The sequence below is a fragment of the Saccostrea echinata genome, unplaced genomic scaffold, assembly GCF_033153115.1.
Source record: "Saccostrea echinata isolate AGI-Se365-2 ecotype Australia unplaced genomic scaffold, CSIRO_AGI_Sech_v1 ptg000014l, whole genome shotgun sequence".
NCBI lineage: Eukaryota > Metazoa > Mollusca > Bivalvia > Ostreida > Ostreidae > Saccostrea > Saccostrea echinata.
The window spans coordinates 17,284,367-17,305,469 of record NW_026889763.1 but is presented as its reverse complement, the minus strand read 5'-3'; the positions used below and the strand labels follow the sequence as shown (position 1 = coordinate 17,305,469).

The 21,103-nt window shown below is 34.2% G+C and overlaps 1 protein-coding gene across 1 annotated transcript in view; it reads right to left on the bottom strand.

The window, feature by feature from the left end:
* The window catches only part of LOC133186867 (RCC1-like G exchanging factor-like protein), a 55,197-nt gene that overhangs the window by 9,694 nt on the left and 24,400 nt on the right, over nucleotides 1–21,103 (bottom strand). The window contains exons 6-7 of the mRNA XM_061322239.1: nucleotides 20,913–20,979; nucleotides 20,185–20,236 (exon numbers count right to left, since the gene is read on the bottom strand). Coding sequence (XP_061178223.1) covers nucleotides 20,185–20,236; nucleotides 20,913–20,979 — 119 coding nt within the window. The remainder of the gene's footprint in view (nucleotides 1–20,184; nucleotides 20,237–20,912; nucleotides 20,980–21,103) is intronic.

Genomic DNA, 21,103 nt, shown 5'->3' with positions numbered 1-21,103 from the left:
TGTCAGTTTTGAATATTTTTAATATTCCAAACAACCAAAATGAATTCGAATTACCATATTTATATTGGATTCCGAAACTTCATAAAAATCCTTACAAACAAAGATACATAGCGGGTTCCAGTATATGTTCAACCAAGCCTCTATCTTTACTCCTAACTAAGATATTAACAGTGGTGAAGGAGAAACTTCAAGAGTACTGTGCAACAATATATTCGAGAAGTGGTGTAAATCAGATGTGGATACTTAAAAATTCCAAGGAACTTTTGGAAAATTTGAAATCACAAGATTTTACCAAAATCAGCTTTAAAACTTACTTAACGACTTTTCAACTTTATACACAACCATTCCCCACGATAAATTAAAGTCCAGGCTTTTTGATATCATTGACAGCTGCTTTTTCATTAAAAATGGAACTCGTAAATATACTTACCTTGTCATTGGTCATTTGCAAAATTATTTTGTTAAAAAACATTCTGATTGTACACACAAGTACTCTGAAGTTGACATTAAAAAGATGCTTGAGTTTCTGATTGACAATATCTATGTGGTTTTTGGAGACCAGGTCTTCCAAAAATCTATTGGAATTCCCATGGGTACCAATTGCGCCCCGTTATTAGCAGACCTTTTTTTGTATTCATATGAAGTAGAATTTGTCCAAAATCTTGTACATGAAAAGAAGAAAACACTTGCTGTGGTCTTCAACTCGACATTTAGATATATCGACGACGCATTGTCAATTAACAATGACTATTTCCATTCTTATGTCGATACGATATATCCTGGTGAACTTGAGATAAAAGATACCACAGAGTCTGACATCTCTGTTTCATATTTGGATATTTTACTTGAAAAAGATGTTAATGGTAATCTAACAACCAAGCTTTATGATAAACGTGATGACTTTAACTTTTCAATCGTCAACTTCCCTTACTTATGCAGCAATATACCTTCATCACCTGCATACGGGTTATTTATCTCTCAGTTGATTCGATACGCAAGAGCATGCTCTACGTATGTACAATTTCTAAAACAAGGTAAATTATTGACAAATAAGTTGATGAAACAAGAATATCAGCTGTCTCGTTTTAAAGTCATCATTTCGTAAGTTCTATGGTCGATACAATGACCTTGTCAGCAAATACAATTTATCATTGAGTCAAATGCTGACTGATGTTTTTCATACTAATTGTTAGGCCATTATTTACACACTGAATTGTCGACGGATTTTTCCGTGATTTCCCGATCATGACAAGGAGCACACGGCGGATGCTCACTCCTCCATGGCACCTGATCCCACCTCTGATGTTTGGAGGTCCGTGTTTGCTCTGCTCCTATTTTGTATTGTTTAATGGACTTTTGAGCTTGAATACTGTTCGTTATCTCCATATCTTTCATATGACCGCATTTATTGCTAAGATATGACCGATCCAAACTTTCTTGTATTGTTGCGGGTTCGAATCCTGCTGGGGCGGGAGATTGTTTCTCTCTTTTTTCAGTTGTAAATGATATTTTTCTCTGTGAAGACATGTAAGATAGTTTTTGCTTATTTTTTAAAGCTTTTTTAACAGAGATTCTACAGAAATCCTTTAATAATCATGATCTATGTTGAAAGACTGTGTTACATAAACGCAAACAAAAAATACCTTCAATAAAGTATTAAATGAAGTGAGGTAGCACAGCGATCTGGAGAAAAGTTCGGTCGGAAGACCACTTGTTGCCCTAGCAACAAGAAACGCATCTAGTTAGGGTCTTCCGAGCTTCCTTCGGAAGACCCTACTGTTATTCTACTGTTTCTTATTATTATTTTATTTTTTTTTTCCCGCCGATTTTCAGCAGGCGATTTCTCGGAGACCTTTTGTCCGATTGCTATGAAACTTTCAGGGTAGATACAATGTATTATTGCCTAAAAACGGTTTTTTCAATTTTTTGATATATACCCCCGTTCATGAGTTATTGCCCTTTAATCGATATTTGGAGGGTCTCTTGTCCAGTAGAATTCTCAATAACGACACAAGATATTTGCATGAAAACTGGAGAACTTGTAACTAATACATTGCAGATGCGCAGAACATTAAAATTGTAGGCTAATTTTTTTAAGTTCGAAAGCTATGTGACGGCAAGTTTTAAGGATTATTTTTCCATGAAATTTTGCTGCTTTTTGTTTAATACCTTTTAAACTGATAAAAATTTGGTAAGACGTATAGAATAAAAGTTGTGTGTAATTACGAGAGCTTTCAGATAACATCAAGAAAAAGGGGCTGGCCCCTATATTCAGGGGACAGCAGGTCATAAAAGTATTTTTTGGATAGCTAAAAATATTAAAATATTATGAAAAAGTTTGAATGACATAATTTCTAACATATTAAATCTTGTCATGTGGTATAAAGAGAAACAAGCTCCGTGCTATATTTTATTCTATTTTATATAATAATTATTCGAGAATCGTACAGGAACAAGTTGTCTACAAACCATCCACGCCTTTTAGGGCATCGTAACACATGCTTGTACGGTTTTAGATAGTTGTTGTGTTTTAAATAAATTGTTTTGATTCGATTTCTCTGTTTTCTGTTATTTAAATCGTTTATAAATGCAAGTTATTTACACAAGTAAAGGTAAATCAACATTTACAAATGCATCCGTATAGAAAGAGTCTTAATCGGGGCCTCTTGTTTGTAACCTGGATGTAAACAATCACGAGCGGCATTGTGGGAAGAAGACACTAAAGACCCGATATACGAAAAACGTGATTTGATCTGATGCTTTGTTGGCAAATATTTTTAAAAAAAGTGTAGTTTAGTATAGCATAATGCTTCATAATCAATAATTTTTAAAAATAAATCATGTATAACACTCAATCTGATTATTTTATTTTTTGAAAAATCATCAGGTCGAATATCAGGTTCTTTAGTATATCAAGTCTTTAGTACGTCCCCGGAAGTAGCCATGCAAGTCGGAATTACAGACAGAAAATGAGAAGAAAATATGTGAAGTTGACAGTTGTACATTTTCTTAACGTACGGCCGTATGTAGACATGCACGTTTAATCCACATCTACGAAGCACATAAAATCCTTGGTTGCGTACAGGGAGCATTAGTTTTAAAGGGATATATATATTCTTGCGCAAATTGTTTACGAGGAAATTCTGACGATCACATTAACAGCGATGAACAGTCTTGTGTCGGAGTTTTCTGTGATAAATGTAGCGAGTGATGAAAGAGTTCACGGTGACATTGTAATATATGATTGGTGTGGACCATAGAAGTGAAGGTTAGAATTTTTCTTATCTAAAATTTAACAGCTGCTTACAGCACTGATGTTTACATGTATATGCCAGCAAATGTAGAAATGAACGCACAAACACTGATGTATGTTATCTATTTTATGGTTCAGTCTCTGTCTGTTAGCCCTGACATGACATTGTCAAATCCCCATTGCTTTACCTTAAATGCATGAGAGCATGTAATTTCACCAAGACTTATTTTTTTATTGAAACAAAAAAATGCAAAAATTCAACAATGCACTATCTAACATACTACATGTATAAAAATGATAATTATTGTTATATATTCTTCAACAAGTATGAATAGCTGTTATAACTAGGGCCTTAATTAATATTATAATTTGTTATACCTTTAAAAATTTGTTCTTATATAAATCTATACCAGTGTACACTCAAAATGTCTAACATTTCCAAGGTTTTATGAACAAACATAAAAAAATCTATGTTGAACTGCAAAGTGAGATATTGAACCTGTCGATGAGATCATTGGACTGCTTACATATTACAGTATGCGCAGGATTAGTTAAATCCCATTTGCATTTGTTGGTGTTCGAAAGTTACGGAATTGACAGAGTTTTACCTCAGTGCTGGTAAAGGAAATTTACATCACGGAAGCCACTACAAAATACATGTATGTCAAACAAAATAAGAAAGTAAAAGATATAACAAAACATTTATTGACCGTGTTCTCGGGGTAAAATGCAATTTGCTGACCCCTTGAACCAAACTGTTTCCCTTCGGCCTAATGGCCTCAGGCAAACAGTTTGGTTCTCGGGTCCGACAAAACACATGTTGCCCTCGAACCCAGTAAGTAAATGTGTATTATTATTGGAAAATCTCAAAAATGTCACTCAGTTAAATTGCAAAAGAAATTTGGAAATATATTTATACATAAAAGTTTGAATTATTTCTGTTATAAGACGGCAGGATTGATTTGTGTTTTGTTTATTGCCCCTTCAAATTTTTTTTAGTCATATTATTATGCCACCACTTGCTGGTGGAGGCCTGCAAATATAGTCCTGTACTTGACACTTATGGCCTTTGGGAAGTGAGGGATCTTTTTCGTGCCAGCACCTTCTGTGACACAGAACCTCGGTTCATACGGTTTCATCCGAGGAACCTATCTCCACATCCAGCTGTGGGATTCGAACCTGCGATGTAAGGATCAGCTTCTTACTGACACTTTGATTGATTGTATGTTGTTTTACATCTTACTTGAGAATTTTTCTCTTGTATAGAGACATTACCACATACTGGTGAAGGGCTTCAAACATAGACCTTAATACTTGGCACTAAGGCCCATTGAGCAGTGAGGGTTCTTTATTGTCCCAACATCTACTGAGAGGTTTTTAAGGTCTCATCTGAAAAACCTTTGACTTTCATTCTAATGCTTGGCGCTTGGTGAAGGAACCTTCATTACCTGTATGTTTATGTCTTAGGTTTGACACAGCAAATGAGAATCAAGCCCAGGCCTCCTGATTACAAAATGAATGCCCTACAACTAGGCTACCATTACAGATAATGAACTAGATTAATTACCATGTAAAACATTGCTTAGGCCAAATAAAAAAATATGTGTGGTTCCGGTTACCCGACCTTCCCTATTTTATACCCCCGACCCTAAACTTTTTTTGGCAATTTTCATATTTTTTCTGCAATTTTCCCCGATTTCCATCAATGGCTCCAGTTTAAGTTTTAGCTTCAGCAATGATGGCCTCCTTGCAAAACGTAGTGCAAGTGTTTAATAGTGTTAAATCCAAAGCAAGCTGGCATTTAGGTGTCCCCTACCAATATTGACTAGTATATTATCACACCACATCTAAATGCAATTTGCAAAGCAGTGATAGGTATTATTTAGAAAAAATTAAGAAAATCATTTTGTTAAAAAAAAAAAAAAATTCCCTACCTACTTACCCTAATTTTTTTGGAAGTGTAACCGGAACCACACATATTTTTTTGTTTGGCCTTAGTAAAAAATTAGTTCTTGAAATTAGAAAATAGATTTTTTTATGATTGGGGTATGTAAACTTAGAGTGGTATTTGGGTTATACAGTAAAACACGCTTACTGCGAACAGACTTAAATAAGGAATTGAAGCGTATAGTGAAGTGATTTTCATTCCCTGTGGTTTTAAAACATACTGAAAACTAAACTGAAAAATGAATACATTTATAATGAATCAAAATTATTTGTCCCTGGCACTTATAAGCATGTTTTACTGTAATGACAAAATAATGGGGATTTGTTTTCACAGTGGCTGTATATTGTGAATAATTTAATACGTCGATAGCAACTTTTCAGTTTTAAACTAATCTCGTTCAAGCAGATGCTTGTCTGTCTCCATAAACTCCAATGAGCAGGAGTTTATGGAGACAGTCGAGCATCTGCTTGAATGAGACTAGTTTTACACATGCTATCTACATGATCTAAGTGGTAATTTTTAAAAAAAAAATATGTATACTGGTATATTATTTAAAAAGTACATATTATACAAAAAATACCGACTAACCGGTTATGAAAATCATAACTCGTCATCCCATACTAAACCGGTTACTATATTTCTGACTGATTAGATGGTTACCCAGTTGACCATTGCCATCCCTAATAAATTTTTTACATGTATAAGTTATGTGCATTTCCTTTGTGAAATCATGAAAAAAAACCTCCTAATTAATCCCTATTTATATTATATTTTGTAATTACATCCTCAAAATTGACTGCATGTAAACATCTATTTAATAGAGTACTTTTTACAAATAATACACGGAAAATGTGACGGTATCTTTGAACTCTGTTTGATGGTTTCATTAGGGGTGTCAATGAATATTCGAGTACTCGACTATCATTCAATCATATTGACTATCAACTAAAATTTGTTAAGTCGGTTGTTCGTTTAAAATTTGCTACTCTTAAATTCAATGTAAAAAAAAAATTGGATCTGCTCAGTTCATTTATTAAAGTATCAGTGTTCAAACTCGGAAAGGCTTAACCAGTCTTTGTTAATTGTTCAAAGGAATTTTGTTGTTCGACAAACATGCATTGGCATACTTTAAAAGATGTCGGATCCAAATTGTAACGTTTCAACCTGCAATTTCGTAAGATCTTAGATCTCATATAATGCAACTACCAATTAATGAAGAATTAATAAAACTTTATAAATACATGTAAATTGGGGAATGGTTATGAGCATAATTCAAAGGTGTTTCTCTCTGATATTAATATCAATCATTTTTAAATTGTATTGATTGAATGCAAAAAATCTCATAATTAAAATTTTGTTTTTATAAGAGTTACACTTTAATTGTTTAACAATCACGGGTCACTGACAAGGCACATTCAAATGGCTTCAGGTAAGAAATCTATAACGGGTACATGTACAGCAGCAGGAAAAGAAAGGATAAATACGAGCATTTGATGTTCTGTATATAGATAAAATGTGCAGTCAGTGATTTTTTTAGAGCCGACTTGGGGCCGAATTTCGGCCCCAGTCCCAATTGAAAATATGCCTGTATTTTCCCAAAATGTAATGGAAGTTTTCCCAAAGAAAAACTTACAAAATATGTGATCAAATTTAACTTGTTTATTGCATGTTTTTCAAGCAGGTTTTGTTGTTCAGGTGGCAGGGGATAGTTTCGTACTAAAGACCCGGTCAAATTTCTTAAAGAATTGAGATATCCCGTTTGATGTGATATTTTATGTAGAAAAATGATTAGAATAATTATGGGACACATTTGCAGTGTAGCAGAGTGCTAACTGCTTGTTGAAATAAATGATGTGCAACATATAGGTGTCACTATGACGCTTATATACAGAGTTGTAAATGCGAACCTAAGACACATGGTCAGTTGCAGAGGAAATTCACTGAAAAGCAGTAGGCCTTAGAGGAAGGTGTGTATCTCAGAGGGAAGGTGAATGGCCCCCTATCAATTGGTGAATTTTCATTAGGGCATGCATTGATTTACAGACTACTGGGTGTTTTATCCTGCTCGCTCGGGCCTGGGGGTGGGTTGTATGGGTACGACTGAGGCCCAAATCTTGGAAAAACAAGCCAAAATTTGGGGAGACCCCAGGTGTATTTTTGGTACATGTGCACTCTACTAGGCAAATTACATCTAATTTGTTGACATAATTTGTGAGCCATGGGCATATGAAGTGTAATTAATTAGCCCCTGGAAAACTGTCCCCATGTACATGTTTTATGGATCGCATGTATATGTGTACCCCCTCAGCACATGTTTGGCATTTAAAAAAACTATCCTCTGCCACCTTCAAGAAAACACCAATTTTCAGAAATATGTAATTTAGTCTAATTCTTCTCTAAATAAATTTATTGATGTATGCCATTTTCAAAACTCACCATATTTCTTTTATTTGACTCTTATTCATTTAGGTAGAGAGACCTAAACACAAGGGGGGTAAACCTTTCCCAGTACACATTTTCAAAGAGTTTGAAGCATCAGCATAACAAACCTTAACAGAGTAAGGCAATTTTTGTCTGAGAAAAATTTATTTGTTTGAAAATAATAGTTTGGGCACTGTCACATATATTTTATCAAATTTTGATGCAATCACTTAGTATTAATTAAAATTAAAGGGGCTCAGTTATTGCGATATCGCTGAAATTACAAATTATAAACTTACTCTTTTTTACATGTATTTTCACTAAATATCATTATTTTGAGAAAAGAATGAGTCAGTATGCAAAAATATCAGTTCACAGAACCACATTTATTCAAAGAATTGCTGTGCTTTATTTTTTTTTCAAATTAGACCCATCTTACTATTGATAATTACATAAAAAAAAAATACCCCCCTCCCCATCATTTTCCCCCTCATTTGTCTTCTATAATGTGATAGAACTTAAACTTTTCATTATTTTCATATAGATTATACAGGGGTAGACAAATAGAATTTTTCAGTACTTGCCCTCGGACAGGTTACCATCGTAAAATTACTTGTCCTACCAAAAAATATGCTTGTCCCACTTTTTTCTTAATTAACATAAAATTAAAGCATTATCGTTAAACATTAAATTATTTCTCAACTGATACGTACACTACATGGGGACGAAACTAGAAATAAAATAGCTTAATTTTTTGCACGGAAAAATTTAGGGGTAAGTCTTGTTCCAGGGAGATTTCTTAGCTTGTGCAGTGTGCATAATTTAAACTTTTCTCTGTATTACTTTAACATCCCAAAAATACTGAAAGAGAAAAAAAATTTTTTTTTGAATATTATAAAGTATTTGATTATGAAAACCACCACTGCATGTCGATTGTGACTTTCAGTGATCGCCAGTCAACAGCTCCAATTTTAATATCAGTATAACACGTTTGTACTCACGGCATGAATTTTTACATTATTTTTTGCAATACCTAAAAAGGTCTAAAATCCTCTTCAACTTTTTTGACATGGAATCGATAGCTGCGATGTTTTACGTCCTGTGTGTATTTTAACTACACATAAATGGGTAAAATCTAGAGGAGTTCCGACTGAGTATTCGATGTAGTGATGAACAGCAGCGAAAAACAGGTGCTCTACTGTGATTCATTACATTTCAACAGCGATAAAACAAACAACATTTGATTTTTTGTTAACTGGAGAAGCACTTGTCCGCGGGCAGGTACCACTTATCAAATAACTTGCCCGCCAAACAAAATTGATTGTCTCGGGCGTCGGGCAATGCTATTTGTCTAGCCCTGGATTATATATTTTTCTTTAAATTATAACAAAACAGATGGTCTTTTTGCATATTTAATGAACAAAATATGAGAAATATGTACATTTTCATGTAATTATTGGATTCTACTAAACACCTGAAATTTACTCACAAATGCCAAGTAAGGACAGGATGATCACTTTAATTATTCAGGGGAATCAAATGCATGTATTTGATCACTCAGATACATGGAAATTGAATGGAAATATACTCAGAAAAAGGACAGTCAGTAAAATCAGATTTCCACAGTATATTTTCTATAGAATCAGGTAATGGTTGGAGGGGTAGGGTAGATAACTGCAATTTTCAGGACACTTCTTGAACCTTTGATGCAAGAGGGGTTTTTGTATATTACAATAAATATCCTGAAAAATAGATTAGGTTTTCTTTTTGCAAACAAGCTATAGATGTATAAATTCAAGCAGTTAAGAGGTAAAATGGGATTTCTCAAAACATCAAAAATAGGAGAGTATGTGTTTCATGTGAGTACATTTCATGAAGGCATGCAATTCTTATTGAATTTTTTATATGTAGCTGCATTTGAAATTGATCAAAGTTACCATTAAACACTGTTTTGATAAGAAATAGATTCTTTTGGATTGTAGGAGTTGGTCATTTTTGAAGTAACACAAAGAATATGGGGTTAAGGTGGTTGACTGACAATTGGTGGGGTCACTTATTTGCCTCTAACTTTTTTATTTTTCATTGAAATAAGACATATTTAGTATATTTTTACTCAGAATTGATTGCACTTTCTAATTATGGAAAGTTATTTTAATTAAAAAGCAAACTTGGAAAGTTAAAGGTGGCAGGGGATAGTTTCGTACTAAAGACCCGGTCAAATTTCTTAAAAAAATTGAGATATCCCCTGTTTGATGTGATATTTTATGTAGAAAAATGATTAGAATAATTATGGGACACATTTGCAGTGTCGCAAAGTGCTTGCTGAAAAAAATGATGTGCAACTTGTAGGTGTCACTATGACGCTTACCATATACAGAGTTGTAAATGCGAACCTAAGACACGTGGTCAGTTGCAGAGGAAATTCAGCTGAAAAGCTGTAGGCCATAGAAGAAGGTGTGTATCTCAGAGGGAAGATGAATGGCCCCATATCAATTGGTGAATTTTCATTAGGGCATGCATTGATTTACAGACTACTGGGTGTTTTATCCTGCTCGCTCGGGCCTGGGGATGGGTTGTATGGGTGCGACTGAGGCCCAAATCTTGGAAAAACAAGCCAAAATTTGGGGAGACCCCAGGTGCATTTTTGGTACATGTGCACTCTACTAGGCAGATTACATGTAATTTGTTGACATAATTTGTGAGCCATGGGCATATGAAGTGTAATTAATTAGCCCTGGAAAACTGTCCCCATGTACATGTTTTTATGGATCGCATGTATATGTGTACCCCCTCGGCACATGTTTGGCATTAAAAAAAACTATCCTCTGCCACCTCAGCCAAGTTGGATTTCTTCATAATTAGATAATTCATACCACTATTGTTCTTGATGCAAGTAATTAGATAATCCATACCAAGAATAGTCTTGATTAGTTATAACAATTGTTTGTTAAAGTAATACAAAGACAAAAACAAAGCTTTTTGACAATGCTTTTTAATTGATTGGGCTTTCTGGGAGATTCCCCATTTAGCCTAATTGATGCTGAAATTCCCAATTCTGAGGGCCCCAGCCCCCAGTCCCAAAGTACTGAAAAAAAACACTGGCAGTAAATATTATATTTGAAATCAAATACATTTGATACATATATTTATTACTATGAAAATGTTAATGATTCAATAATTTGTTGTATAATGGTTATAACGTAGCTTAAATATTGTACAGGCTAGCAGTCTCTTAAAGACAAAAAGGAAAATGACATGAAAAATTAATTTAAATTTCAACGAGTACTCGACTTTCATTTGACTAAAGCCTCTGACTGTGCGACTTAGCTGTCCAAGTGAAATTAACATTGCTATTTATCATTTATAAGTTGTAAAGTTTTTTTTTAATTTTAAATGAGAAATTTCAATTTCTTTTGGATAGGTGTGACTGCCATCTGATAACTGAAATTTGATACCAAGCATGACCATATTTGCCAGAAGAGCATCTGTTTGGAGATGACGAAGAATAAGCAGCATAGTGAAATTTAAACAGTCTCACAAGGATAAAAGTCCTTCCATCTAGGATTATGGATACATCAGGCCTTAATACATTAAGAACTTGTAATATATATATTTTTACAAAAAAATTTAGAGAGAACTGCTATTTTGGCATATACAACAACAAATGTTAACATATGTGCATATTTCAAATGACTTCAGTGCTAAGGGCATGTACATGAACGAGGATTGTTAGAAAAGGTTGCGGACACATTGATTTAAGGAAAATTTACTGTGCACTTTGAAAAATGACCTGTCTGAAGAAATAATTTTTTAAAAGCTCGGTGCTCTCCAAGACTTTCAATGACATTGCAATTCTCAACTTTGTGTTTTCCCATTGATCATCTATAATTAGCGATGAAACAGTCATAACCCTTCTAATTTAATACAAAATTTTGCAACATGCCCTCTTTGAATATTGTAGCAACATGTAAAATATCATTAATTTTTTTGCACTACAACAGTGCAATTTGTTATTTCAAGAAATTGGTCTGATTTTAATATAGCTTTGATTACAAATAGACAACTCTTAGATACATAATTCTTTTTATCTTTTTAGCTCTTGTGAGCCAAAGGCTCAAAGAGCTAATGCTATGGCCATTTGTGTGGTGTACGTAAACTTTTTAGCTCACCTGAGCTGAAAGCTTAAGTGAGCTTTTCACCAGTTGTCCGTCGTCTGTCTAGCTGTCTGTCCGTCCGTCTGTAATTTTTTCATATTTTCATCTTCTTCTCAAGAACCACTGAGCCAAATTTAAGCAAAGTTGGTACACAGCATCCTTGGGTGAAGGGGAGTTTGTTAAAATGAAGGACCAACCCCCTTTACAAGGGGAGATAATCAAGAGAAGACAAAAATAGGGTGGGGTCATTAAAAAATCTTCTCAAGAACCACAGGGCCAGAAAAGCTGAAAGTTATGTGGAAGCATCCTGGGGTAGTGTAGATTCTAAATTCTTCAAATCATGGCCCCCAGGGGTAGGGCGGGGCCACAATAGGGAATCAAAGTTTTACATTGAAATATTTTGGCAAAATCTTTAAAAATCTTCTTCTCAAGAACCACTGGGCCAGAAAAGCTGAATCTTATCTGGAAGCATCCTGGCATAGTGTAGATTCTAAATTCTTCAAATCATGGCCCCCGGGGGTAGGGCGGGGCCACAATAGGGAATCAAAGTTTAAAATATATAGGCAAAATCTTCAAAAATCTTCTCAAGAACCACTGGGCCAGAAAAAATGAAACATATGTGGAATCATCCTGGTATAGTGTAGATTCTAATTTTTCAAATCATGGCCCCCGGGGGTAGGGTGGGGCCGCAATAAGTATAATAAGGGAGGGAGGGTCTAGTGAAGAACAGCAGGGCCAAAGTAACTCAGGTGAGCATTGTGGCCCATGGGCCTCTTGTTAGAATATGGGCCATAACTCAAGAACCCCTTGGCCAATTATTGTCAAATTTGTCACAGTGTATCCATGGCTCAAGGGCTCCCGTTTATAGTAAACTTAGGGTTGTGACCCTTTAACAAGGGGAGATAATTAGGTAAATAAAACCAAAAGTACTGGTTGCTAAAAAATCGTCTTCTCAAGAACCACTGGGCAGATTATCACCAAACTTTCACAAAAGGATGAGGATATATTGTAGATTAAAATTTGCACAGGGAATTGCTCTGGGACAAAGGGCTTGGTCTCAAGGTCACTTCAAAGTTGACCAAAAATTACATTTATTAAAATGTTGATATTTTGCTTACTATAAGGACTAGGATCATCAAATCTTGTCAGTTGATGCATCTAAGGACCTCGTATCATGTTGACTCAAAAGTAGTTCATGGTAACCTACTTTTTAAATTTTGCAGCCATTCTTTTTCAAAATGATTTAGAGGCATATTTTGAACAGTTTCAGGCCTATTATCATCAAACTTTTTCAGTTGACAAATGACAGAATGAGACCACTATTCTTTAAATTTGCTTGTTGTGTCTTAGGCTCATAATTCACATTATATCTACTGCAATCAACTTCAATGGATTCAAATATTTTTAATGAATTCTTATTAAAATATTTACTTGAATATATGTGTAATAAACATGTACACTAGACAAAATTGCTAACGCACCACCTAAATAAATTAACATTTTTCTTTTCAAAACTTGTTTATGATGTTTTTGATATATAATTATGTTATTTAAGAAAAAATGAGACATTTAAATGTTTTAACTGATAAATAACAACAATGTTTACTGAAGCGTAACCACTTCATAGAAAAATTAAAATCAAATCCATACTTTTTTGGTGGAATAAATTTCTAATTTTTTCTTTGTGGTTGTGTTCTTAATGTTTGTACTAATTAAAAACTCAGAAAAAAGTTACACCGTATGCGGCGTTTGACTCTAGAAGAGCGTGCTAAGGCAGCCAGTATGGTGTCTGCATGGGGTCCCTTTGAAGAAATTCGTGAAAAATGAAAACAATTAAAAGATTATGCATTTCTCTGGTGAAAAATTGTTGAAAATGAATTAATGATCATAAAAATGTTTACAACAGATATCAACGGCATTAAGTAAGCACCACACAATAACTTCAAGATTGTTCCTCAGAATTGGGGCAACTGGAAGTTGGGTGGATTTGGTAAGGACACCAAGGCACTGGATGACTACTAAGCGACATGGTAGTCAATAAGAGTATATCATTTGATTTTTAAGTGGGAGGCTGCTCCCGTCGCAACGTCACGGACCACCATCGGTAATCACCAACTTCATATCTTGGCAAAAACGGTGCACAGTGCATGTCGGGAAATCAGTTTTCGGACAAGAAGGTCCTTTAAGGGTCTTTACGTGACACCAAGACAATTGTCAATTCAACTGTTTTGGAAAAGATGGCATATTTTATATACTAGTACCAATCAGGAAAATGATCAATTCACAAATAAGAATAATAAGTGGAGCGTTAGCAATTTTGTCTAGTGTACATGTAAAAGATTATTTTAACATGTTACAAAAATTTAAATATATGTGTCTTTTTCCCCCCTTGTAAAACATTTGAATAAATGAACCCAAGAAGTACAGTAAAACCATTTTTTCTCAATTTCAACTGGACCAAGATTAAACATCAAGATATCCAATGACTCCAGATAACCATGCAGGGTAAAAAACTTAAAGAATAAGGGGTTAGGAGTACCAACTCACTTCACCATATAAATGGTACATGTATTTAGATATCGGTTTTTGAGATAATGAAGTTTAACTTTTAAGTTAAAGGCTAAAAAAGATGTTATGTTAAAATTTTCCACAAGTGACACCGTGTCTTACTGAAATCATCCCTGTGCATTTCTTGTAAGAGTATTTTTCTACTTACTGATTGTCAAAGAATGGATATCCTCAATCAGCAACACATTTGGATTACCTACTATGTAGTTATGCTGTGTAAATGTTTTGTCAAGCAATTATTATGACAGTGATGTAGCAAAACACTGAAGATTCTGTAGTATGACACGTGTTACTAACATGATTGCATCAAAGATGTTAGATGAATAGAAAAGTCTAGAAATTAAAAATCAAAAGTCAAAGTTCAAGAAATGAGGGTCTGGGAGTATTAGTGTTTTGGATACAATTTCAGGAGTACTGTTGGAGAGAGTACAGTTGAATTATATATCCTCATGCTCACTCCAGATTCAGAGTTCAGGAGATGAGGTCTCTTGATATATGGGTCAAAGAAGAAAGAGAATGTTAGCAAAGTTGACAATCTAAACAGAAACATGTAACCTTTAGGTGGAAATTAAATGTTTATCCTTTTATTACGACGTCAACTTACAAGCTAAGAAGGAAGACCCACTCGTTGCTTTGCAACGAGCTTTGCTCTAGTTATTATTATTTTTCTTCCTGGGTACTTTTTTGTCCGTGAGTGATCTCCGAAACTATACATCCGATCGAGTTGAAACCTTTTTAGGGTTAATAGGAATGTTATGTAGATTTGCGGAACGAAGGTCATTTTGCGCGCACGTGCATGCACGTGCGTGCGCGTGCAATGAGTAAAATGACCAATATACTTGATATAGCCATAACTTTCATATCTTTTGATGAAATACTTTGATACTCAGAATATAAGGATATATTAATAGTGTAGACAAGATGACATGGTCAGAATGCACATGCATGCACGTGCGCGCATGCGCATTGATTGAAATAACCAATACAATTGATATAGACTTTACTTGTACATTTTTTGATGAATTGCTTTGACACTCAGAATATAAATATATATTAGAAGTGTAGACAAGAAGACTTAATCAGCGCACACATGCATGCACGTGCGTGCGCGTGCAATGAGTAAAATGACAAGTACACTTGATATAGCCATAAGTTTCATATCTTTTGATGAAATGCTTTGATACTCAGGATATCAGGATATATTAATAGTGTAGACAAGATGACATGGCCAGAATGCACATTCATGCACGTGTGCGCATGCTCAATGATTACAATAACCTATACAAATGATATAGACTTAACTTGTATATTTTTTGATGAATTGCTTTGAAACTCAGAATATAAATATATATTAGAAGTATAGACAACATGACATGATCAGCGCACACATGCATGCATTTGCATGCACGTGCGTGCGCGTGCAATGAGTAAAATGATCAATATACTTGATAAAGCCAGAACTTTTACATTTTTTGATGTAATGCTTTGATACTCAGAATATATAGACATACTATAAATGTAGACAAGACGACATTGTCAACATGCATATGCATGCACGTGCGCGCGCACGCAATGCTAAAATGACCAATATACTTGATATAGCTGTAACTTTTATACTTTTTGAGGAAATGATTTGATACCCGAAATATGTAGATATATTAATAGTGTTGACAAGATGACACGATCATCATGGACATGCATGCACGTGCGCGCGCGTGCAATGCGTAAAATGACAGATATACTTAATATAACCGAATTTTTTTTTTATCTTTTAATGAAATTTGAATATAAAGATGTATTAAAAGTGTAGACAAGTTGACATGGTCATTTTGTACATGAATGCCCGTGCGCGCGCGTGTAATGCGTAGAAAAAAAACCCCAATATACTTGATTGCCTTTTTTAATGAAGCTTACCGGGAATAAGACACCAAAAGGAAGTTGGGGAGCGTTTGGGGAACATCTGTAACGGTCCCCGTTACAATTAATACTAGTTAAGCATTGAATCGTTATTATTTGAAAGATATAGTCTCATAACTGCAACAGTGTGTGCAAACAAATTGAGTAACACGCTTTAGCCTGTTATATTATAATGAATTTCATCAATTTTCTCTTGCATATGATGCATTATTCTTGACCTCTAGAAGTGACCAAATACACAGTTACAAAGTACTTCTGAAGTTTTTCCTCAGTCAGGAATCATATCACATAAAATATTGACAAACATATCAACAATTTTTATCTTTTAATAGACCTTGGCCTTTGAATTAATTACCCTTAGGCTATATAAATACCTATATAATTGTGTTTTCCAGTAAACAACTTTAATTATCTTGTAACAATTAGTAGAAAGATACTGCAGGAACAACCTTTAGCTTTGATGTGAAAGCTTCATAAATCTCTGAATGTCTTTTATTTAGCAACTCTGTCTCTATGTAATAAGTATGAAGTCACAACAAAAAGAATTTAAGTTGATTTGTGAAACAAAAGTGATGAAAAACATATCTATGACCTTTTTCCTTCAAGCAAGTCAAAACTTGACATTTCGATATATTGACAACATATTATCAATTAACAATATTTATTTTCCATTCAATATATCCCAATGAGCTTGAAATAAAAGATGCCACAGAGTCTGATGCATCTGTTTCATATTTAGATATTTTACTAGAAAAAGACGTTAATAGTAACCTAACAACAAAGCTTTATGATATAAGTGATGTCTTCAACTTTCAATCGTCAACTTCCCTTACTTATGTAGCAATATACCCTTATCACCTGCATATGCATGGGGTTTATGTCTCTCAGTTGATTCGATATGCAAGAGTATGCTCTACGCATGAAGGCAAGCTATTGACAAACAAGTTGATGAAACAAGGATATCAACAGTCTTGTTTGAAGTCATCATTTCGCAAGTTTTATGGTTGATACAATGACCTTGTTACATGTAGCACATACAACCTATCATTGAGTCAAACGCTGACTGAAGTTTTTCATACTAATTGTTAGGACATTATTTATACACTGAACTGTCTATGGATATTTGCATTTTTTTTTATCATGACAAGGAGCACACGGTGGGTGTGACCGGTTGGCAGGGGATGCTCACTCCTCCATGGCCCACCTCTAAATTTCAAGGTCCATGTTTGCTCTGCTCCAGATTTGTATCGTTTCATTGGACTTTCGAGATTGAATACTGTTCGTTAGGCAATAATAACAAAATTCCTATATTCTTATCCAAATTTTTTGAAAAATCGAGGAGGGCGGGCAGATTTTATTTTCCATTTTTTACATTGTGCAGATTTTGTGTTGACCTGGTCATTCAGTGCAGATTTATCTATAATGCCCAAATAAAAGTCATAGTAGAGGTCCATTTAAATGTGTATATCTCTTACTACTCATCATCTCCAGTCTTTCACAACCAATGATCCTTGTTTAATACATATTACAGCAATTACCATCTTGTCAGCTGTCAAATTCATGCTGACATTCGCGGGATTTAAAACGAAAGTTGAATGGTAGTTGAATACCGATCCAAACAGGATCAAGACGAAGAAAAACATAAAATTTTTAAAAAATGAGGCGGGGGTAAAAAACTGGTGCAGGCGGGGATGAGAATCTCGGAATTTTTTTTTATTATGGCCTTATCTTCATATTTCACACCTTAGAAATTAATAATTTTTATTTCTCTTTAATACCCATAGGTGTTATATGTATCAAATTTGTTTGAACTTGGTTCAGACGTAAAAAGAAAGAAGCTGAAAAGTTGTCCCCTGAGTGACTTAGTTGACCTAAAAATTTCCTTAACAGGGTCATAAGAAGGCATTTAAAGGAATATTTCTAATGAAAATCATATGACTTAATTTTCAAATTCTTCTGTTTACCACATCTGTAGGATGTAAAGGACTTACCTTTGCTATTTTTGTACATTAATTTGCTATAGATTTTTTTTTCTATACATTTAAATGTCATTAAGTTCAGTAACTTCCCAGTCAAAAGAATGACTGAGCCAATAGCAGATAAATGTTGTTCTGTTCAAACTTATGAAGTAATTATGTAATTAAGACTTTATCCCCTCATTTCATAAAAAACAAGCATTCTGAGAGTATTGCATTAGCAATACTAGTCCCCTACCGGCAAGTGTAATTTGGTTCCCGTTAAAAATTGAAAATGCCATAATTCCATCAAAAATCAATGAAGTGGAACGAAATACAAACTTGATCTATAACTCATCTAGGTAAAGTCACATACCAAAAATCAACTCAATATCTGCAAGCGTTTAGAAAAAAATCGCGGAAAACCTTGAAAAATTCAAAAGGTCGTAATTCCTTGAAAAATCATTGAAGCGGAACGAAATGCCAACTTGATCTGTAACTCATCAAGATACACTCACATACCAAAAATCAGCTTAATATCTGCAAGCGTTTGGAAGAAAAGTGCGGAAAACCGAGTGGGACAGACTGACAGACAGACAGAGGGACAGCTAGACAGACAGACAGACGGACGGACGGACAGACTCAGAGGAAACCTATAGTCCCCTCCGGTTTCACCGGTAGTGGACTAAAAAACATTAAGAGAAAAACCCTGAAAGTTTTTACATTCTGGATTACCCTTGAGCCAAACAGAAGAGAGTTTGTCATTTTTGACAGTAGCTTCTAATGTTTTATTCATGTTAAATCCACTGTATGGATAACAGTCTTCTTATTGAAAAAATATTTCACCTTACAATATTATACATAAAAAAAAACTTACAGAAGACCACATTAAAGTAGAGAAATCCTACTTCATGAACAAATACATCTATCTCTGACTTGAATCTGTTCTTAATTCAAAATTTCTAAATTAAAATTCTTGTTTTATAACGATTGATAATTTTTCAGTCAATAATCAGTCTGACCAAATGATGGTCAGGTATTTCTTAAGGTTCACTGACCCTCTGGTAAGAGGAATAACTCTTACGAAGATAAATAACTATTATTCCCTTATAAAACAGTTAAGTAAAAGGCCATCTCTGTCTAATTTTGTCCCGCAAGGTATGCTGAAATCAAGTGCTTTTAAATTATAAATAAGATTTCTTTTTGAATGATACAAGTAAAAGCAAAATTTGATACAAGTGAACAGAAGATGATGAGAATTAACATTCTAGCCTTAATCAATTTGAATTAATTATGATGAAAAATCTATTTTTCTAATAGCATGGAGTACTGGCCTTATGACCCAGTAACAACGACAGAGAACAGACAAACAGATCTCCATGTTTTTCATTATTTGCTTCCTATTGCTATGCAGGAGACACAAAAACTGTGAACTATCATTGACTGTCCTGAATAAACAAACAACAAGTTGGTATTAAATTAGGTTGTGAATAACATTTATTTATTTAACACCTGTTTATAAGTAAAACCACCTGTTTACCTGTATCAAAGCTGAAATTCTTGTTAATGAATTAGGACAATAATCATTGAAATAAGGACTCTCAGATGTGGTTTAGTCTTATGAGTTATATAATTAGCAAAGAAAAACATCTAAGGTTATAGATTTTTTTTTTACATTTGATAATTAATGTATTTTTCTTATACATGTACTTATGTGTATTTCTGGGACAAAGACATTTAAAGGGAGGGTGGAATGTGGTGATCAGTCAGGTTCATTCATGGCCAGATAGCTCAGATTGTGGAGGCCTGTGGGGAGTTCAGGAAACCCCCCAAGTTCAAGTGTTCATCTGGTTCATCATGACATCTCAAACTATGTCAATATTACATTGTTAGTCTAACATATTTAACTGTGATAAATATATCACAGATCGACTAATAGAAGCACTCTGTTACTACATGTATGCCTACCTTAATTATGTCACTAGGTAAGTCAGACACCTTATTTATCACCTGGCTTCCCCTGGAAATGGACAAAAGTGGGTGATCAGCTAACACATACTCAAATTAATTTAATTTGAATATATTCCAATATTTCAGTCAAGGGTTTAAGATTTAATAATAGACACAATTTCACTATCTCAATGCTAAGTGACCTTGAAATTTAAGATATGACCTAAAGTCAAGGCCAGGGCACACCTTTAGATCATTGATAGTCTGAGCCCAACTCAATCAAGTGTTCAACTGTTATGGCCATGAGAAAATATTAGAGACAACAATTAAGGAATGTTTTTAAGTTTTGTGTGAGTTATTGGTGTGTAAATCACATAGACTTGTCATGTAGGCATATTTCATGAAGCGTGACAGCGCTTCATGAAAAATATGCCTACATGCAAGTCTGTGTGATTTACACACCAATAACTCACACAAAACTTAAAAACATTCCTTATATTTATGTTTTATATGTTCAAAAGCACCAAAAATACACCCAGAGTTTGAATATATCGTTACATTTTTATTAACATCTCTGTAGCTCATTGTGATGTTAATTTAGTGCGAGTTTCTCCGTGCATATTTCTACACTTGAGTATACACGAAAAATGGCATTCAAATCAATTTCACAGTTGGCTTAGTAGAAAAACACAGCAAATGTAAATATTGCCAAATTTATTTTGGGGAGACATTTAAAACTGACTTACTTGTATATTTCTCCTTCTATTATTTTCCGGCCACACTGTCCATAAGCATTGTGTCCCAAACTGTAAACTGACAAAAGAGTTGCTATTAATTACATCAATTTAAACTCAAGTTAGCTTACAAAATGATACCAAATAGGTATGAGCTTCCAATGTTTCTCCAATACAAAATTATGATTTGGACACAATAGACA